This window comes from Oncorhynchus masou, chromosome 21 (assembly GCF_036934945.1).
Source record: "Oncorhynchus masou masou isolate Uvic2021 chromosome 21, UVic_Omas_1.1, whole genome shotgun sequence".
Taxonomy (NCBI): Eukaryota; Metazoa; Chordata; class Actinopteri; order Salmoniformes; family Salmonidae; genus Oncorhynchus; species Oncorhynchus masou.
In genome coordinates, this window is record NC_088232.1 from 52,368,786 (window position 1) to 52,390,210 (window position 21,425).

The 21,425-nt window shown below is 45.4% G+C and overlaps 1 protein-coding gene across 1 annotated transcript; it reads left to right on the plus strand.

Annotated features, from left to right (window-relative positions):
* The first annotated feature begins 1,199 nt into the window (after window positions 1–1,199).
* Window positions 1,200–20,553, plus strand: chrna2a (cholinergic receptor, nicotinic, alpha 2a (neuronal)). The gene is made up of 7 exons (XM_064928750.1): window positions 1,200–1,438; window positions 4,202–4,353; window positions 4,432–4,476; window positions 12,526–12,635; window positions 16,945–17,164; window positions 17,340–18,284; window positions 19,035–20,553. The coding sequence occupies exons 1-7, from the start codon at window positions 1,366–1,368 to the stop codon at window positions 19,158–19,160; spliced, it is 1,671 nt and encodes a 556-aa protein (XP_064784822.1). The 5' UTR covers window positions 1,200–1,365; the 3' UTR covers window positions 19,161–20,553.
* Window positions 20,554–21,425: the final 872 nt, after the last annotated feature.

The window sequence follows — 21,425 nt, forward strand, 5'->3', positions numbered from 1 at the left end:
GTCGATCCGTAAAGGGCCTGTGGAGGCTGTGGAGGCTGTGGTCGATCCGTAAAGGGCCTGTGGAGGCTGTGGTCAATCCGTTTAGGGCCTGTGGAGGCTGTGGTCGATCCGTTTAGGGCCTGTGGAGGCTGTGGTCGATCCGTTTAGGGCCTGTAGAGGCTGTGGTCGATCCGTTTAGGGCCTGTGGAGGCTGTGGAGGCTGTGGTCGATCCGTAAAGGGCCTATGGAGGCTGTGGTCGATCCGTAAAGGGCTTGTGGAGGCTGTGGAGGGTGTGGTCGATCCGTAAAGGGCTTGTGGAGGCTGCGGAGGTTGTGGTCGATCCGTAAAGGGCCTGTGGAGGCTGTGGAGGCTGATCCGTAAAGGGCCTGTGGAGGCTGTGGAGGCTGTGGTCGATCCGTAAAGGGCTTGTGGAGGCTGTGGAGGCTGTGGTCGATCCGTAAAGGGCCTGTGGAGGCTGTGGAGGTTGTGGTCGATCCGCAAAGGGCCTGTGGAGGCTGTGGAGGCTGGGGTCGATCCGTAAAGGGCCTGTGGAGGCTGTGGAGGCTGTGGTCGATCCGTAAAGGGCTTGTGGAGGCTGCGGAGGTTGTGGTCGATCCGTAAAGGGCCTGTGGAGGCTGTGGAGGCTGTGGTCGATCCGTAAAGGGCCTGTGGAGGCTGTGGAGGCTGTGGTCGATCCGTAAAGGGCCTGTGGAGGCTGTGGAGGCTGTGGTCGATCCGTAAAGGGCCTGTGGAGGCTGTGGAGGCTGTGGTCGATCCGTAAAGGGCCTGTGATCCTTTGTACGCATTGGGGGCCATCAAACAATGGAGGGAAGCGACGTGGGAGGAGGAACCATTAGTACGTGGAGCTTGGCAAAACGGGGCATGATTTGTTGACACAATTGTAAATCAAACTCTGCCTTCATTTACTCATTGTGACGGCACTGAGGTTACAAACTCTGTTTTAGATGAGACGACTTTGTAGTCAATTTTGACAATAGATTAAATGTTTCTGGCTCATATCCATGCCACATAGGGTGTTTTCAAAAGGATTGGTTGCTTTTTAGTTTTTTTTGCTTAAACCATTTTGAATGAACGGCTAAATGTCGACATTTCACGCTGAGCCCCCTGAACAAACGTTGAATACTGAAGTCAAACCGTGAGATCTTGTTGAGGACACAGCACCGCAGACAGAGTGGGGTTACATCTCTCTCTCAGTCTCTCAGGAGTTACAGAGTGGTAGGCTGGACTGGAGATCACGAAGGGACAAGGAAATAAGCATTGTTTTGACGCGACTTTTCCGTTCACTTGGAACGTTTATATATATGGATGTAATGTATGGATATATATATGTGTATGTAAAAAAATAAAAAAATAAAAAAGGAAATATGGAAGGAAGAAGCGGATACCTCTTATTCACGCGCACCGCAGTGGTTTACGGTTTAATCCTCGTCAACCCGGGTAAGTTAATACAGTGTCTCTGAAGCGTCAGGCGCCTCGCTTGTTCGGTGTCTGTGCCCACTGGCGTTGCCAACCTATTTATAGGCTTACCTACCTGGGAAAATAAAAGTGAGAAAGTGAGGCTTTATATTCGGCAACAAAAAAAAGCGTTACGCACAACTAAACTGTGCACAAACAGTATAGCATCATAGCCTGCATGTTGTTAAACTGAGGACTTGTGACTTGTGACTTTTTCAGACTTATCCAATATCCATTGACAATCAAAACTCATAAATTTATTTGATTTTCAAGCATAGTCCGTTTTGAGTATTGTCTATAGATCTTAAAGCCTCTTTTTCTGTAGGTGGCAGGTTTAGTTACTTTAAGCTGTTACTGATTATGTGAGACAATCTATCTTCCAGTTAGCCTACTGACGTGATGTATATTGAATTAATGGTCCAAGGCCAATCATAACTAATAAAGGCTGATGACCTTCGAAAGCGGAGCACTTTACACTCGTATCTCTCTCTCTGTCCCCCACCTCTCTCTCTCTATCCCCCACCTCTCTCTCTCTATCCCCCACCTCTCTCTCTCTATCCCCATCTCTCTATCCCCCACCTCTCTCTCTCTGTCCCCCAGCTCTCTCTCTATCCCCCTCTCTCTCTGTCCCCCACCTCTCTCTGTCCCCCACCTCTCTCTCTCTCCCCTCTCTCTCTCTGTCCCCCACCTCTCTCTCTCTATCCCCCACCTCTCTCTCTCTATCCCCCACCTCTCTCTCTCTATCCCCCAGCTCTCTCTCTCTCTGTCCCCCCCTCTCTCTCTCTGTCCCCCCTCTCTCTCTCTCTATCCCCCACCTCTCTCTCTCTATCCCCACCTCTCTCTCTCTATCCCCCACCTCTCTCTCTCTATCCCCCCCTCTCTCTCTCTATCCCCCAGCTCTCTCTCTCTCTGTCCCCCACCTCTCTCTCTCTGTCCCCCCTCTCTCTCTCTCTATCCCCCACCTCTCTCTCTCTGTCCCCCACCTCTCTCTCTCTATCCCCCACCTCTCTCTCTCTCTATCCCCCACCTCTCTCTCTCTGTCCCCCACCTCTCTCTCTCTATCCCCACCTCTCTCTCTCTATCCCCCACCTCTCTCTCTCTATCCCCCACCTCTCTCTCTCTGTCCCCCCCTCTCTCTCTCTGTCCCCCACCTCTCTCTCTCTGTCCCCCACCTCTCTCTCTGTCCCCCACCTCTCTCTCTCTGTCCCCCACCTCTCTCTCTCTGTCCCCACCTCTCTCTCTCTATCCCCCACCTCTCTCTATCCCCCCCTCTCTCTCTGTCCCCCACCTCTCTCTCTCTGTCCCCACCTCTCTCTCTCTATCCCCCCCTCTCTCTCTATCCCCCACCTCTCTCTCTCTATCCCCCACCTCTCTCTCTCTATCCCCACCCTCTCTCTCTATCCCCCACCTCTCTCTCTCTGTCCCCCACTCTCTCTCTCTATCCCCACCTCTCTCTCTCCCAGCTCTCTCTCTCTGTCTCTCTCTCTGTCTCTCTATCCCCCCTCTCTATCCCCCAGCTCTCTCTCTCTCCCCCCACTCTCTCTCTCTGTCCCCCAGCTCTCTCTCTCTATCCCCACAACCTCTCTCTATCCCCCACCTCTCTCTCTCTCTCTCTATCCCCCACCTCTCTCTCTCTGTCCCCCACCTCTCTCTATCCCCCACCTCTCTCTCTATCCCCCACCTCTCTCTCTCTGTCCCCCATCTCTCTATCACCCCTCTCTCTCTGTCCCCCACCTCTCTCTCTCTATCCCCTATCCCCCACTCTCTCTCTCTGTCCCCCACCTCTCTCTCTCTATCCCCCTCTCTCTCTCTGTCCCCCACCTCTCTCTCTCTATCCCCCCCTCTCTCTGTCCCCCACCTCTCTCTCTATCCCCCAGCTATCTCTCTATCCCCCAGCTCTCTCTCTCTATCCTCCCCTCTCGCTCTCTGTCCCCCACCTCTCTCTCTATCCCCCTCTCTCTCTCTGTCCCCCACTCTCTCTCTCTATCCCCCATCTCTTTCTCTCTGTCCCCCACCTCTCTCTCTCTATCCCCCACCTCTCTCTCCTCTATCCCCCCTCTCTCTCTGTCCCCCACCTCTCTCTCTCTATCCCCACAACCTCTCTCTCTATCCCCCACCTCTCTCTCTCTATCCCCCCACCTTTCTCTCTCTCTATCCACCCACCTCTCTCTCTCTATCCCCCACCTCTCTCTCTGTCCCCCACCTTTCTCTCTGTCCCCCACCTTTCTCTCTCTGTCCCCCCCACCTTTCTCTCACTCTATCCCCCCTCTCTCTCTATCCCCCCACCTCTCTCTCTATCCCCATCCTCTCTCTCTTTCTCCCACCTCTCTCTCTCTATCCCCCACATTTCTCTCTGTCCCCCACCTCTCTCTCTCTGTCCCCCACCTCTCTCTCTCTATCCCCCACCTCTCTCTCTCCCCCCTTCTCTCTCTCTATCCCCCACCTCTCTCTCTACCCCCACCTCTCTCTCTACCCCCACCTCCCTCTCTCTACCCCCCCCCACCTTTCTCTCTGTCCCCCCTCCTCTCTGTCTGTCCCCCAACTCCCTCTCTCTATCCCCCACCTAATCTCTCTCTCTATCCCCCACCTCCCTCTCTCTACACCCCCACTTCTCTCTCTGTCCCCCACCTAATCTCACATAATTTGTGACTGATTATAGTTAGTGTGTGTCTGTGTGTGTGTGTGTATGTGTGTGTTTGTATGTGTATGTGGTGGTGGTGGTGGGGGGGGGGGGTTCTTTCTCAGTGTTAAGTGATGACTGGACTCATGCCCATGCAGAGGACAAGTTGTTCAACAGGCTGTTCATTGGCTATAACAAGTGGTCCCGCCCCGTACGGAACATCAGTGACGTTGTCATCGTCAAGTTTGGTCTGTCCATCGCACAGCTCATAGACGTGGTGAGACAACTTGCACATTCATGTTTTCTACACTTAATCTATCACTCAATCAATCAAATCTCTATCCTTCACCCTAAGGATGAGAAGAACCAGATGATGACAACCAACGTGTGGCTGAAACAGGTCAGAACACTGTTATATTCTCTTAGTGGCTGAAACAGGTTAGAACACTGTTCTATTCTATTAGTGGCTAAAACAGGATAGAACACTGTTCTATTCTATTAGTGTCTGAAACAGGTTAGAACACTGTTCTATTGTATTAGTGTCTGAAACAGGTTAGAACACTGTTCTATTTTATTAGTGGCTGAAACAGGATAGAACACTGTTCTATTCTATTAGTGGCTGAAACAGGTTAGAACACTGTTCTATTCTATTAGTGGCTGAAACAGGATAGAACACTGTTCTATTGTATTAGTGGCTGAAACAGGTCAGAACAATGTTATATTCTCTTAGTGGCTGAAACAGGTTAGAACACTGTTCTATTGTATTAGTGGCTGAAACAGGTCAGAACACTGTTATATTCTCTTAGTGTCTGAAACAGGTTAGAACACTGTTCTATTCTATTAGTGGCTGAAACAGGTCAGAACACTGTTATATTCTCTTAGTGTCTGAAACAGGTCAGAACACTGTTATATTCTCTTAGTGGCTGAAACAGGTCAGAACAATGTTCTGTTCTATTAGTGGCTGAAACAGGATAGAACACTGTTCTATTCTATTAGTGGCTGAAACAGGATAGAACACTGTTATATTCTCTTAGTGTCTGAAACAGGTCAGAACACTATTCTATTCTCTTAGTGGCTGAAACAGGTTAGAACAATGTTCTATTAAATTAGTGGCTGAAACAGGTTAGAACACTGTACTATTCTCTTAGTGGCCGAAACAGGTTAGAACACTGTTCTATTCTATTAGTGTCTGAAACAGGTCAGAACACTGTTCTATTCTCTAAGTGGCTGAAACAGGATAGAACATTGTTCTATTCTATTAGTGGCTGAAACAGGTTAGAACACTGTTCTATTCTATTAGTGGCTGAAACAGGTTAGAACACTGTTCTATTCTATTAGTGTCTGAAACAGGTCAGAACACTGTTCTATTCTCTAAGTGGCTGAAACAGGATAGAACATTGTTCTATTCTATTAGTGGCTGAAACAGGATAGAACACTGTTCTATTCTATTAGTGGCTGAAACAGGTTAGAACACTGTTCTATTCTATTAGTGGCTGAAACAGGTTAGAACACTGTTATATTATATTAGTGAATGAAACAGGTTAGAACACTGTTCTATTCTATTAGTGGCTGAAACAGGTTAGAACACTGTTCTATTCTATTAGTGGCTGAAACAGGTTAGAACACTGTTCTATTCTATTAGTGGCTGAAACAGGTTAGAACACTGTTATATTATATTAGTGAATGAAACAGGTTAGAACACTGTTCTATTCTATTAGTGGCTGAAACAGGTTAGAACACTGTTCTATTCTATTAGTGGCTGAAACAGGTTAGAACACTGTTCTATTCTATTAGTGGCTGAAACAGGTTAGAACACTGTTCTATTATATTAGTGGCTGAAACAGGTTAGAACACTGTTCTATTATCTTAGTGGCTGAAACAGGTTAGAACACTGTTCTATTATATTAGTGGCTGAAACAGGATAGAACACTGTTCTATTCTATTAGTTGCTGAAACAGGTTAGAACACTGTTCTATTCTATTAGTGGAAACAGGTTAGAACACTGTTCTATTATATTAGTAACTGAAACAGGTTAGAACACTGTTCTATTCTATTAGTGGCTGAAACAGGTTAGAACACTGTTCTATTCTATTAGTGGCTGAAACAGGTTAGAACACTGTTCTATTCTATTAGTGGCTGAAACAGGTTAGAACACTGTTCTATTATATTAGTGGCTGAAACAGGTTAGAACACTGTTCTATTATCTTAGTGGCTGAAACAGGTTAGAACACTGTTCTATTATATTAGTGGCTGAAACAGGATAGAACACTGTTCTATTCTATTAGTTGCTGAAACAGGTTAGAACACTGTTCTATTCTATTAGTGTCTGAAACAGGTTAGAACACTGTTCTATTATATTAGTAACTGAAACAGGTTAGAACACTGTTCTATTAAATTAGTGGCTGAAACAGGTTAGAACACTGTTCTATTCTATTAGTGGCTGAAACAGGATAGAACACTGTTCTATTCTATTAGTTGCTGAAACAGGTTAGAACACTGTTCTATTCTATTAGTGGCTGAAACAGGTTAGAACACTGTTCTATTATATTAGTGGCTGAAACAGGCTAGAACACTGTTCTATTATCTTAGTGGCTGAAACAGGTTAGAACACTGTTCTATTATATTAGTGGCTGAAACAGGTTAGAACACTGTTCTATTCTATTAGTTGCTGAAACAGGTTAGAACACTGTTCTATTCTATTAGTGGCTGAAACAGGTTAGAACACTGTTCTATTCTATTAGTGGCTGAAACAGGATAGAACACTGTTCTATTCTATTTGTGGCTGAAACAGGTTAGAACACTGTTCTATTCTATTAGTGGCTGAAACAGGTTAGAACACTGTTATATTATATTAGTGACTGAAACATGTTAGAACACTGTTCTATTCTATTAGTGGCTGAAACAGGTTAGAACACTGTTCTATTCTATTAGTGGCTGAAACAGGTTAGAACACTGTTCTATTCTATTAGTGGCTGAAACAGGTTAGAACACTGTTCTATTATATTAGTGACTGAAACAGGTTAGAACACTGTTCTAGTATATTAAGTTAGAACACTGTTCTATTATATTAGTGGCTGAAACAGGTTAGAACACTGTTCTATTCTTGTGGCTGAAACAGTTTAGAACACTGTTCTATTATATTAGTGGCTGAAACAGGTTAGAACACTGTTCTATTATATTAGTGGCTGAAACAGGTTAACACTGTTCTACTAAATTAGTGGCTGAAACAGGTTAGAACACTGTTCTATTATATTAGTGGCTGAAACAGGTTAGAACACTGTTCTATTCTATTAGTGGCTGAAACAGGTTAGAACACTGTTCTATTCTATTAGTGGCTGAAACAGGTTAGAACACTGTTCTATTCTCTTGTGGCTGAAACAGGTTAGAACACTGTTCTATTATATTAGTGGCTGAAACAGGTTAGAACACTGTTCTATTCTCTTCGTGGCTGAAACAGTTTAGAACACTGTTCTATTATATTAGTGGCTGAAACAGGTTAGAACACTGTTCTATTCTATTAGTGGCTGAAACAGGTTAGAACACTGTTCTATTCTATTAGTGGCTGAAACAGGTTAGAACACTGTTCTATTCTATTAGTGGCTGAAACAGGTTAGAACACTGTTCTATTCTATTAGTGGCTGAAACAGGTTAGAACACTGTTCTATTATATTAGTGACTGAAACAGGTTAGAACACTGTTCTATTATATTAGTGACTGAAACAGGTTAGAACACTGTTCTATTAAATTAGTGGCTGAAACAGGTTAGAACACTGTTCTATTCTATTAGTGTCTGAAACAGGTCAGAACACTGTTCTATTCTCTAAGTGGCTGAAACAGGATAGAACATTGTTCTATTCTATTAGTGGCTGAAACAGGTTAGAACACTGTTCTATTCTATTAGTGGCTGAAACAGGTTAGAACACTGTTCTATTCTATTAGTGTCTGAAACAGGTCAGAACACTGTTCTATTCTCTAAGTGGCTGAAACAGGATAGAACATTGTTCTATTCTATTAGTGGCTGAAACAGGATAGAACACTGTTCTATTCTATTAGTGGCTGAAACAGGTTAGAACACTGTTCTATTCTATTAGTGGCTGAAACAGGTTAGAACACTGTTATATTATATTAGTGAATGAAACAGGTTAGAACACTGTTCTATTCTATTAGTGGCTGAAACAGGTTAGAACACTGTTCTATTCTATTAGTGGCTGAAACAGGTTAGAACACTGTTCTATTATATTAGTGGCTGAAACAGGTTAGAACACTGTTCTATTATATTAGTGGCTGAAACAGGTTAGAACACTGTTCTATTATCTTAGTGGCTGAAACAGGTTAGAACACTGTTCTATTATATTAGTGGCTGAAACAGGATAGAACACTGTTCTATTCTATTAGTTGCTGAAACAGGTTAGAACACTGTTCTATTCTATTAGTGGTGAAACAGGTTAGAACACTGTTCTATTATATTAGTAACTGAAACAGGTTAGAACACTGTTCTATTAAATTAGTGGCTGAAACAGGTTAGAACACTGTTCTATTCTATTAGTGGCTGAAACAGGATAGAACACTGTTCTATTCTATTAGTTGCTGAAACAGGTTAGAACACTGTTCTATTCTATTAGTGGCTGAAACAGGTTAGAACACTGTTCTATTATATTAGTGGCTGAAACAGGCTAGAACACTGTTCTATTATCTTAGTGGCTGAAACAGGTTAGAACACTGTTCTATTATATTAGTGGCTGAAACAGGTTAGAACACTGTTCTATTCTATTAGTTGCTGAAACAGGTTAGAACACTGTTCTATTCTATTAGTGGCTGAAACAGGTTAGAACACTGTTCTATTCTATTAGTGGCTGAAACAGGATAGAACACTGTTCTATTCTATTTGTGGCTGAAACAGGTTAGAACACTGTTCTATTCTATTAGTGGCTGAAACAGGTTAGAACACTGTTATATTATATTAGTGACTGAAACATGTTAGAACACTGTTCTATTCTATTAGTGGCTGAAACAGGTTAGAACACTGTTCTATTCTATTAGTGGCTGAAACAGGTTAGAACACTGTTCTATTCTATTAGTGGCTGAAACAGGTTAGAACACTGTTCTATTATATTAGTGACTGAAACAGGTTAGAACACTGTTCTAGTATATTAAGTTAGAACACTGTTCTATTATATTAGTGGCTGAAACAGGTTAGAACACTGTTCTATTCTCTTCGTGGCTGAAACAGTTTAGAACACTGTTCTATTATATTAGTGGCTGAAACAGGTTAGAACACTGTTCTATTATATTAGTGGCTGAAACAGGTTAGAACACTGTTCTACTAAATTAGTGGCTGAAACAGGTTAGAACACTGTTCTATTATATTAGTGGCTGAAACAGGTTAGAACACTGTTCTATTCTATTAGTGGCTGAAACAGGTTAGAACACTGTTCTATTCTATTAGTGGCTGAAACAGGTTAGAACACTGTTCTATTCTATTAGTGACTGAAACAGGTTAGAACACTGTTCTATTAAATTAGTGGCTGAAACAGGTTAGAACACTGTTCTATTCTATTAGTGGCTGAAACAGGTTAGAACACTGTTCTATTCTATTAGTGGCTGAAACAGGTTAGAACACTGTTCTATTCTATTAGTGGCTGAAACAGGTTAGAACACTGTTCTATTCTATTAGTGGCTGAAACAGGTTAGAACACTGTTCTATTATATTAGTGACTGAAACAGGTTAGAACACTGTTCTATTAAATTAGTGGCTGAAACAGGTTAGAACACTGTTCTATTCTATTAGTGACTGAAACAGGATAGAACACTGTTCTATTCTATTAGTGGCTGAAACAGTTTAGAACACTGTTCTATTCTATTAGTGGCTGAAACAGGTTAGAACACTGTTCTATTCTATTAGTGGCTGAAACAGGTTAGAACACTGTTCTATTATATTAGTGACTGAAACAGGTTAGAACACTGTTCTATTCTATTAGTGGCTGAAACAGGTTAGAACACTGTTCTATTAAATTAGTGGCTGAAACAGGTTAGAACACTGTTCTATTATATTAGTGGCTGAAACAGGTTAGAACACTGTTCTATTATATTAGTGGCTGAAACAGGTTAGAACACTGTTCTATTATATTAGTGGTTGAAACAGGTTAGAACACTGTTCTATTCTAATAGTGGCTGAAACAGGTTAGAACACTGTTCTATTATATTAGTGACTGAAACAGGTTAGAACACTGTTCTATTAAATTAGTGTCTGAAACAGGTTAGAACACTGGTCTATTCTATTAGTGGCTGAAACAGGTTAGAACACTGTTCTCTTATATTAGTGGCTGAAACAGGTTAGAACACTGTTCTATTATATTAGTGACTGAAACAGGTTAGAACACTGTTCTATTCTATTAGTGTCTGAAACAGGTTAGAACACTGTTCTATTGTATTAGTGGCTGAAACAGGTTAGAACACTGTTCTATTCTATTAGTGGCTGAAACAGGATAGAACACTGTTCTATTCTATTAGTGTCTGAAACAGGTTAGAACACTGTTCTATTCTATTAGTGGCTGAAACAGGTTAGAACACTGTTCTATTATATTAGTGACTGAAACAGGTTAGGACACTGTTCTATTAAATTAGTGGCTGAAACAGGTTAGAACACTGTTCTATTGTATTAGTGACTGAAACAGATTAGAACACTGTTCTATTAAATTAGTGGCTGAAACAGGTTAGAACACTGTTCTATTCTATTAGTGGCTGAAACAGGATAGAACACTGTTCTATTCTATTAGTGTCTGAAACAGGTTAGAACACTGTTCTATTCTATTAGTGGCTGAAACAGGTTAGAACACTGTTCTATTATATTAGTGACTGAAACAGGTTAGGACACTGTTCTATTAAATTAGTGGCTGAAACAGGTTAGAACACTGTTCTATTGTATTAGTGACTGAAACAGGTTAGAACACTGTTCTATTAAATTAGTGGCTGAAACAGGTTAGAACACTGTTCTATTCTATTAGTGGCTGAAACAGTTTAGAACACTGTTCTATTCTATTAGTGGCTGAAACAGGTTAGAACACTGTTCTATTATATTAGTAACTGAAACAGGTTAGAACACTGTTCTATTAAATTAGTGGCTGAAACAGGTTAGAACACTGTTCTATTCTATTAGTGGCTGAAACAGGATAGAACACTGTTCTATTCTATTAGTTGCTGAAACAGGTTAGAACACTGTTCTATTCTATTAGTGGCTGAAACAGGTTAGAACACTGTTCTATTATATTAGTGGCTGAAACAGGCTAGAACACTGTTCTATTATCTTAGTGGCTGAAACAGGTTAGAACACTGTTCTATTAAATTAGTGGCTGAAACAGGTTAGAACACTGTTCTATTGTATTAGTGACTGAAACAGGTTAGAACACTGTTCTATTATATTAGTGACTGAAACAGGTTAGAACACTGTTCTATTCTATTAGTGGCTGAAACAGGTTAGAACACGGTTCTATTATATTAGTGGCTGAAACAGGTTAGAACACTGTTCTATTATATTAGTGGCTGAAACAGGAAATAATTGTCTTCCATTCTATTTTCTCATTGTCTCCACTTTCTTCGATGTCTATGGCCTTATTTACACAGGCAGCCCAATTATTGGCAAAATAGCTAATCTGATTGGTCAAAAGATGCAGTGAGGTGAAAAAATATTAGAATTTGGCTAGCTGTCTAAACGCAGCCTATAACATTCAGATGGAGAAATCTCCTGAGATGATGAAGACTTTTAAATATTCTTGTTTATCCTGTGGTTAACCCCTCCAGGAGTGGAGTGACTTTAATCGTATCGTGTGTGTGTGTGTGTGTGTGTGTGTGTGTGTGTGTGTGTGTGTGTGTGTGTGTGTGTGTGTGTGTGTGTGTGTGTGTGTGTGTGTGTGTGTGTGTGTGTGTGTAGGAGTGGAGTGACTTTAATCGTATCGTGTGTGTGTGTGTGTGTGTGTGTGTGTAGGAGTGGAGTGACTTTAATCGTATCATGTGTGTGTGTGTGTGTGTGTGTGTGTGTGTGTGTGTGTGTGTGTGTGTGTGTGTGTGTGTGTGTGTAGGAGTGGAGTGACTTTAATCGTATCGTGTGTGTGTGTGTGTAGGAGTGGAGTGACTTTAATCGTATCGTGTGTGTGTGTGTGTAGGAGTGGAGTTACTTTAATCGTATCGTGTGTGTGTGTGTGTGTGTGTGTGTGTGTGTGTGTGTGTGTGTGTGTGTGTGTGTGTGTGTGTGTGTGTGTGTGTGTAGGAGTGGAGTGACTTTAATCGTATCGTGTGTGTGTGTGTGTAGGAGTGGAGTGACTTTAATCGTATCGTGTGTGTGTGTGTGTAGGAGTGGAGTTACTTTAATCGTATCGTGTGTGTGTGTGTGTGTGTGTGTGTGTGTGTGTGTGTGTGTGTGTGTGTGTGTGTGTGTGTGTGTGTGTGTGTGTAGGAGTGGAGTGACTATAAACTGCGGTGGCGTCCATCTGACTACGACAACGTAACGTCCATTAGAGTACCTTCTGAACTGATCTGGGTACCTGACATCGTCCTCTATAACAAGTCAGTCTAACACACACACACACACACACACACACACACACACACACACACACACACACACACACACACACACACACACACACACACACACACACACACAGACTCAAAAACTTGAGGTGATCAGTAATCTGTGGTTCTATAGTTGTGGTTCTATAGTTGTGGTTCTATAGTTGTGTAGGAGGAAGCAGTAATCTGTTGTTCTATAGTTGTGTCGGAGGTAGCAGTCATCTGTGGTTCTATAGTTGTGTCGGAGGAGGCAGTAATCTGTGGTTCTATAGTTGTGTAGGAGGAAGCAGTAATCTGTGGTTCTATAGTTGTGTAGGAGGAAGCAGTAATCTGTGGTTCTATAGTTGTGTAGGAGGAAGCAGTAATCTGTGGTTCTATAGTTGTGTAGGAGGAAGCAGTAATCTGTGGTTCTATAGTTGTGTAGGAGGAAGCAGTAATCTGTGGTTCTATAGTTGTGTAGGAGGAAGGTTCTATAGTTGTGTCGGAGGTAGCAGTCATCTGTGTTTCTATAGTTGTGTAGGAGGAAGCAGTAATCTGTTGTTCTATAGTTGTGTAGGAGGAGGCAGTAATCTGTGGTTCTATAGTTGTGTAGGAGGAAGCAGTAATCTGTGGTTCTATAGATGTGGTTCTATAGTTGTGTCGGAGGTAGCAGTCATCTGTGTTTCTATAGTTGTGTAGGAGGAAGCAGTAATCTGTTGTTCTATAGTTGTGTAGGAGGAGGCAGTAATCTGTGGTTCTATAGTTGTGTAGGAGGAAGCAGTAATCTGTTGTTCTATAGTTGTGTAGGAGGAAGCAGTAATCTGTTGTTCTATAGATGTGTAGGAGGAAGCAGTAATCTGTTGTTCTATAGATGTGTAGGAGGAAGCAGTAATCTGTTGTTCTATAGATGTGTAGGAGGAGGCTGTAATCTGTGGTTCTATAGTTGTGTAGGAGGAAGCAGTAATCTGTTGTTCTGTAGATGTGTCGGAGGAAGCAGTAATCTGTTGTTCTATAGTTGTGGTTCCATAAACATAATCAATCAATATAATGTATTTATTCATAAAGTCCTTTTTACATCAGTTGATGTGCTTTTACAGAAACCCAGCCCAAAACCCCAAACAGCAAGCAATGCAGATTTCAATGCATGCACGGTGGCTAGGAAACACTCCCTAGAAAGGCAGGAATTTAGGTAGAAACCTAGAGAGGAACCAGGCTCTGAGGTGTGGCCAGAATACATGGCCATTAAGGCCAGATTGTTCTTCAAGATGTTCAAACGTTCATAGATGACCCGTAGGGTCAAATAATAATCACAGTGGTTGTAGAGGGTGCAACAGGTCAGTACCTCAGGTGTAAATGTTGGTTTTTCATAGCCGAGCATTCAGAAGTCAAGACAGCAGGTGCGGGAGAGGGAAAGAGAGGGGGAGGAGAGAGAGAGAGAAAGAGAGGTAAGGGGAGAGGGAAAGAGAGGTAAGGGGAGAGGGAAAGAGGGTAAGGAATACATGGCCATTAAGGCCAGATTGTTCTTCAAGATGGAAAGAGAGGTAAGGGGAGAGTGAAAGAGAGGTTGGGGAGATGGAGAAAAGAGGTAAGGGAAGAGGGAGAGAGAGGGAAAGAGAGGTAAGGAGAGAGGGAAAGAGAGGTAAGGGGAGAGGGAAAGAGAGGTAAGGGGAGAGGGAAAGAGAGGTAAGGAGAGAGGGAAAGAGAGGTAAGGGGAGAGGGAAAGAGAGGTAAGGGGAGAGGGAGAGAGAGGGAGAGAGAGGGAAAGAGAGGTAAGGAGAGAGGGAGAGAGAGAGAGAGAGAGAGAGGGAAAGAGAGGTAGAGGAAAGAGGAGGAGAGAGGGAGAGAGGGAGAGAGAGGAGAGAGAGGGAAAGAGAGGTAAGGGAGAGGGAGAGGGAGAGAGAGAGAGAGAGAGGGAAAGAGAGGTAAGGGGAGAGGGAGAGAGGAGAGGGAGAGAGAGAGAAAGAGAGGGAAAGAGAGGTAAGGAGAGAGGGGAGAGAGGTAAGGGAGAGGAGAGAGAGAGAGGGAAAGAGAGGTAAGGAGAGAGGGAGAGAGGAGAGAGAGAGGGAAAGAGAGGTAAGGAGAGAGAGAGAGAGAGGGAAAGAGAGGTAAGGAGAGGGAGAGAGAGAGAGGGAAGAGAGGTAAGGAGAGAGGGAGAGAGAGAGAGAGAGAGGGAAAGAGAGGTAAGGAGAGAGGGGGAGAGAGAGAGAGAGGAAAGAGAGGTAAGGAGAGAGGGAGAGAGAGGGAGAGAGGGAAGAAGAGGTAAGGAGAGAGGGGAGAGAGGGAGGAGAGAGAGAGAGAAAGAGAGGTAAGGAGAGAGGGAGAGAGGGAGAGAGAGAGGGAAAGAGAGGTAAGGAGAGAGAGAGAGGAGAGAGAGAGAGGTAAGGAGAGAGGGAGAGAGAGAGAGGGAAAGAGAGGTAAGGAGAGAGGGAGAGAGAGAGAGGGAAAGAGAGGTAAGGAGAGAGGGAGAGGGAGAGAGAGAGAGAGAGAGGGAAAGAGAGGTAAGGAGAGAGGGAGAGAGAGGGAGAGAGAGAGAGAGAAAGAGAGGTAAGGAGAGAGGGAGAGAGAGGGAGAGAGAGAGGTAAGGAGAGAGGGAGAGAGAGGGAGAGAGAGAGGTAAGGAGAGAGGGAGAGAGAGGGAGAGAGAGAGGTAAGGAGAGAGGGAGACGAAAGCGGCAGGTCCGGGACAAGGTAACATGTCTGGTGAACAGGTCAGGGTTCCATAGCCGCAGGCAGAACAGCTAAAACTGGAGCAGCAGCACGACCAGGTGGACTGTAAGTAATCATCAGGTAGTCCTACAGGGAGCACACTGAAATTCATAGTTCTTGCTATATAGTAGTTGTGGTTCTATAAAACAGTCATGTTTTGTTCTATAGTTGTGGTTCTATAAAACAGTAATCTGTGGTTCTGTAGTTGTGGTTCTATAAACAGTAACCTGTGATTTTATAGTTGTGGTTCTATAAAACAGTGATATGTTGTTCTATTGTTGTGGTTCTATAAACAGTGATCCGTGGTTCTATAGTTGTGGTTCTATAAACGGTGATCTGTGGTTCTCTAGTTGCAGTTCTATAAACAGTAATCTCTGGTTCTCTAGTTGTGGTTCTATAAACAGTAATCTGTGGTTCTCTAGTTGTGGTTCTATAACCTGTAATCTGTGGTTCTCTAGTTGTGGTTCTATAAACAGTCATCTCTGGTTCTCTAGTTGTGGTCCTATAAACAGTAATCTCTGGTTCTCTAGTTGTGGTCCTATAAACAGTAATCTCTGGTTCTCTAGTTGTGGTTCTATAACCTGTAATCTGTGGTTCTCTTGTTCTGGTTCTATAAACAGTAATCTGTGGTTCTCTAGTTGTGGTTCTATAAACAGTAATCTGTGGTTCTCTAGTTGTGGTTCTATTAACAGTACCTGACTTTCTCACCACCAGTTGTAAAGACAAGGCTGTCTTGCATCAGACAGTCGTGTCCCCCGGCAGAGGAACACATCACACAGAATTCATCATCAACATTCACATATCGTTCTAACACTCCTGAATAAACGAGCATCGCTTAGGGTTCCTTTACTCACGTTTGATTTCTAGCATAATGAACCAGCATGCCTTTCCCTTGTTTTGGACTTTAGATTCTATTGTTTTAGAATAAGACAGGAAGTGGAAGTAGTAGTGCACATCACTCCCTGGTCTAAAGAGTCTTCCTCCCCCTCTTTCTATCTTCTTCTCTCTCTGTCTCTCTGTCTTTCTCCTTCCCCCTCTCTCTCCCCCCTTGTCTGTCTCTCCCCTGCTCTCTCTCTCTTTCTCTCTTTCTCTCTTTCTTTCTTTCTTTCTTTCTTTCTCCCTCCATCCCTCCCTCTTTCTCTCCATCCCCTTCTGTCACTATCTTTCCCTCCCTCCCTCCCTCTTTCTCTCCATCCCCCTCTGTCACTATCTTTCCCTCCCTCCTTCCCTCTTTCTCTCCCCTCCCTTCCCTCCCTCCCTCCCTCCCTCCCTCCGCTCCCCTCCCCTCCCTCCCTCCCTCCCTCCCTCCCTCTTTCTTTCTTTCCCTCCCTCCCTCTTTCTCTCCCTCCTTCCCTCCCTCTCGCTCTTTCTCTCCCTCCCTCCCTCTTTCTCTCCCTCCTTCCCTCTTTCTCCCCTTCCTTCCCTCCCTCCCTCCCTCCCTCCTTTCTCTCCCTCACTCCTTTTTCTCCCTCACTCTCTTTCTCTCCCTCCCTCCCTCTTTCTCTCCCTCCTTCCCTCCCTCTCGCTCTCTTTCTCTCCCTCCTTCCCTCCCTCCCTCTCCCTCTCCATCACTCTCTTTCTCTCCCTCACTCTCTTTCTCTCCCTCCCTCCCTTCCCAGTGCGGATGGTGAGTTTTCAGTGACCCATATGACCAAGGCTCATCTGTTCCATAGTGGTCATGTGCGCTGGGTTCCCCCGGCCATCTACAAGTCCTCCTGCTCTATAGACGTCACCTTTTTCCCCTTCGATCAGCAGAATTGTAAAATGAAGTTTGGCTCCTGGACCTACGACAGAGCTAAGATAGATCTAGAGCCTATAGGGGATACTGTGGATCTGAAGGTAGGTGTTGCACGCATGCACGCACACACACACACACACACACACACACACACACACACACACACACACACACACACACACACACACACACACACACACACACACACACACACACACACACACACCACCGCCCCACCCCCCCCTAGCCCCTGCTGTGTCTCTGTTTCTGCTCTAGGACTACTGGGAGAGTGGTGAATGGGCTATAGTGAACGCAGTGGGAACCTACAACACTAAGAAGTACGACTGTTGCCATGAGATCTACCCTGACATCACCTACTATTTCCTGATCAGACGCCTGCCTCTATTCTACACTGTCAACCTCATTATCCCTTGTCTCCTCATCTCCTGTCTCACCGTCCTGGTGTTCTATCTTCCTTCTGATTGTGGAGAGAAGATCACCCTGTGTATCTCGGTCTTACTTTCTCTCACCGTCTTCCTGCTGCTCATCACTGAGATCATCCCCTCCACCTCCCTGGTGATTCCTCTCATCGGGGAATATCTCCTCTTCACCATGATCTTTGTCACTCTGTCCATCGTTATAACGGTGTTCGTCCTGAACGTCCATCACCGTTCCTCTGCTACTCACACCACGCCTCGTTGGGTTCGGACACTGTTCCTGTCTGTCATTCCCCGGTGGCTCTGCATGACACGACCCCCACCTGATCTCAGGAGGAGGGGCTTAGTCGGCAAACTCCACCCCTTCGGAACCTTCGGAACGCCTGGCCCCTCCCGCTCTTCGTCGCATTCCACAGCTCACACCTGGCTCATGCGGGAGTCCGATGTTGATCTCCGTGGTAACGAGGACGAGGATGTGATTCGCCGTGGTTACTTGGATACGGAGATGGACGCGGGGTTAGGGGTGGGGCTGAGGCTTCCCCCATCCTTCTCCTTTCCCCCTCCCTCTCCCCGCCTGCCCGTCTACACCCCCCTCTTCCCCAAGACTCACACCACCCAGCGGCCCCCCAATCTGAGTCTGACCCCCGACTGGGACTACAATCCCCCAGGGCCTGATGTTGGTATGGCCCCAGCTCCAGCCCTGTTGTCTCCTGCAGTGTTACGAGCCCTGGAGGGGGTGACATACATCGCTGAACACCTCAGAGCCGAGGACCAAGACTTCTCTGTGAGACCCCTATTGCACCACACAGAGAACTACAACCCCCTACTGCACCACACAGAGAACTACAACTCCCTACTGCACCACACAGAGAACTACAACCCCCTATTGCACCACACAGAGAACTACAACCCCCTACTGCACCACACAGAGAACTACAACTCCCTACTGCACCACACAGAGAACTACAACTCCCTACTGCACCACACAGAGCACTACAACTCCCCACTGCACCACACAGAGCACTACCACCCCCTACTGCACCACACAGAGCACTACAACTCCCTACTGTACCACACAGAGCACTACCACCCCCTACTGCACCACACAGAGAACTACAACTATCCAATGTACCACACAAGAACTACAACTCCCTGCTGTACCACACGGAGAACTACAACCCCCTACTTTACCACACAGAGCACTACCACTCCCTACTGTACCACACAGAGAACTACAACACCCTACTTTACCTCACAATAACTACAACTCCCTACTGCACCACACAGAGAACTACAACTCCCTACTGTACCACACAGAGAACTACAACTATCCAATGTATCACACATAGAACTACAACTCCCTACTGCACCACACAGAGAACTACAACTCCCTACTGCACCACACAGAGAACTACAACTACCTACTGAGATGGAAAGCGAGGGGAGAGAACTGAGTAGAATCTGTCTCTGGATGTGTTTTTTTGTGGCCTTTTTACAATGTTAACCTGTGTGTGGTTTGTGTGTGTGTGTCCAGGTGAAGGAGGACTGGAAGTACGTTGCCATGGTGATAGATCGTATCTTCCTTTGGATGTTCATCATCGTTTGTCTCCTGGGAACCATCGGATTGTTCTTACCACCCTGGCTGGCCGGCATGATCTAGAACCCTGTGTGTGTTTTTGTGTGCAATAATATGAATAATTATTATTAATATTTGGTGGGTGCTTATTTTTGTCCTATTTCACACATGTACAAGTGTGTTTTTTGTGTGTGTGTGTGTGTACCTTAGGGCTCGTCCCTCTGCTATGGCTCTCTCCGGAATGATCTGGAACCCTGTGTGTGTGTACCTTAGGGCTCGTCCTTCTGCTATGGCTCTCTCCGGAATGATCTAGAACCCTGTGTGTGTGTGTGTGTACCTTAGGGCTCGTCCCTCTGCTATGGCTCTCTCCGGAATGATCTAGAACCTGTGTGTGTGTGTGTGTACCTTAGGGCTCGTCCCTCTGCTATGGCTCTCTCCGGAATGATCTAGAACCCTGTGTGTGTGTGTGTGTGTGTACCTTAGGGCTCGTCCCTCTGCTATGGCTCTCTCCGGAATGATCTAGAACCCTGTGTGTGTGTGTGTACCTTAGGGCTCGTCCCTCTGCTATGGCTCTCTCCGGAATGATCTAGAACCCTGTGTGTGTGTGTGTGTACCTTAGGGCTCGTCCCTCTGCTATGGCTCTCTCCGGAATGATCTAGAACCCTGTGTGTGTGTGTGTACCTTAGGGCTCGTCCCTCTGCTATGGCTCTCTCCGGAATGATCTAGAACCCTGTGTGTGTACCTTAGGGCTCGTCCCTCTGCTATGGCTCTCTCCGGAATGATCTGGAACCCTGTGTGTGTGTACCTTAGGGCTCGTCCTTCTGCTATGGCTCTCTCCGGAATGATCTAGAACCCTGTGTGTGTGTGTGTGTGTACCTTAGGGCTCGTCCCTCTGCTATGGCTCTCTCCGGAATGATCTAGAACCCTGTGTGTGTGTGTGTGTACCTTAGGGCTCGTCCCTCTGCTATGGCTCTCTCCGGAATGATCTGGAACCCTGTGTGTGTGTGTGTACCTTAGGGCTCGTCCCTCTGCTATGGCTCTCTCCCGAATGATCTAGAACCCTGTGTGTGTGTGTGTGTGTACCTTAGGGCTCGTCCCTCTGCTATGGCTCTCTCCGGAATGATCTAGAACCCTGTGTGTGTGTGTGTACCTTAGGGCTCGTCCCTCTGCTATGGCTCTCTCCGGAATGATCTAGAACCCTGTGTGTGTGTGTGTACCTTAGGGCTCGTCCCTCTGCTATGGCTCTCTCCGGAATGATCTAGAACCCTGTGTGTGTGTGTGTACCTTAGGGCTCGTCCCTCTGCTATGGCTCTCTCCGGAATGATCTAGAGGAGTTCTAAGAACTGTTCCTTACTCCAGGCATTCTAGAACTTTATCCCTCTCCGTTCTACAATATAATGTCAACGTTAACAATGTTGAGGACCTGGACCCAGGACTCTCCAGCCAAGTCACAACTTCAAGAAGCATCCTACCTGCTCCCCCCTGCCCCCCTCCACACACCTTAAAGATGATAAAGATTTGACCTGTTTAACAACTAAGACTTATTGGGGAATAAAAATAAAACATCTGTCTTTGTATGGACATTACATATTCAATGTATAGATGAATAGTAGAGGGAGGGGGAGGAAGATGAGGGGGAGGAAGGTAGAGGGGGAGGAAGAGAGAGGGGGAGGAAGCTAGAGGGGGAGGAAGGTAGAGGGGGAGGAATCTAGGGGGAACCCTAGAGGGGGTGAAGGTGAGGGGGAGGAAGATTAGGGGGGGAAGATCGAGAGAGGGGGAGGAAGGTAGAGGGGGAGATGATAGAGGGGGGGAGATAGAGGGGGAGGGAGATAAGGGGGAGATAGAGGGATTGGGGGGGGAAGATAGAGGGATTGGGGGGGAGATAGAGGGATTTATAGAGGGGGAGGAAGATACAATATAATGTCAACGGGGGGGATAGAGAGGGGGAAGATAGAGAGTGGGGAGGACGATAGAGGGTGGGAGGAGATAGAGGGGGAGGAAGATCCAGGGGGCCAAGTCACAGGGGGGTTGAGGGAGGTAGAGGATTGCGGTGGGGGGTGAGGGAGGTAGAGGGACCTTAGGGATGATAAAGGGATTTGGGACCTGTTTAAGGGAACTAAGACTTGGGGTGGGAGGTAGAGGGAAGGTAAAAGGGATCTAGAGGGTTTTGTATGGACATTAAATATTCAAGGTAGATGGGGTGGGGGGTAGAGGGATTGCGGTGGGGGGGTGAGGGAGGTAGAGGGATTGGGGTGGGAGGTAGAGGGATTGGGGTGGGGGGGTGAGGGAGGTAGAGGGAGTGGGAGGAGGTGAGGGAGGTAGAGCTGGAGGGATGCTTGCACAAATCCA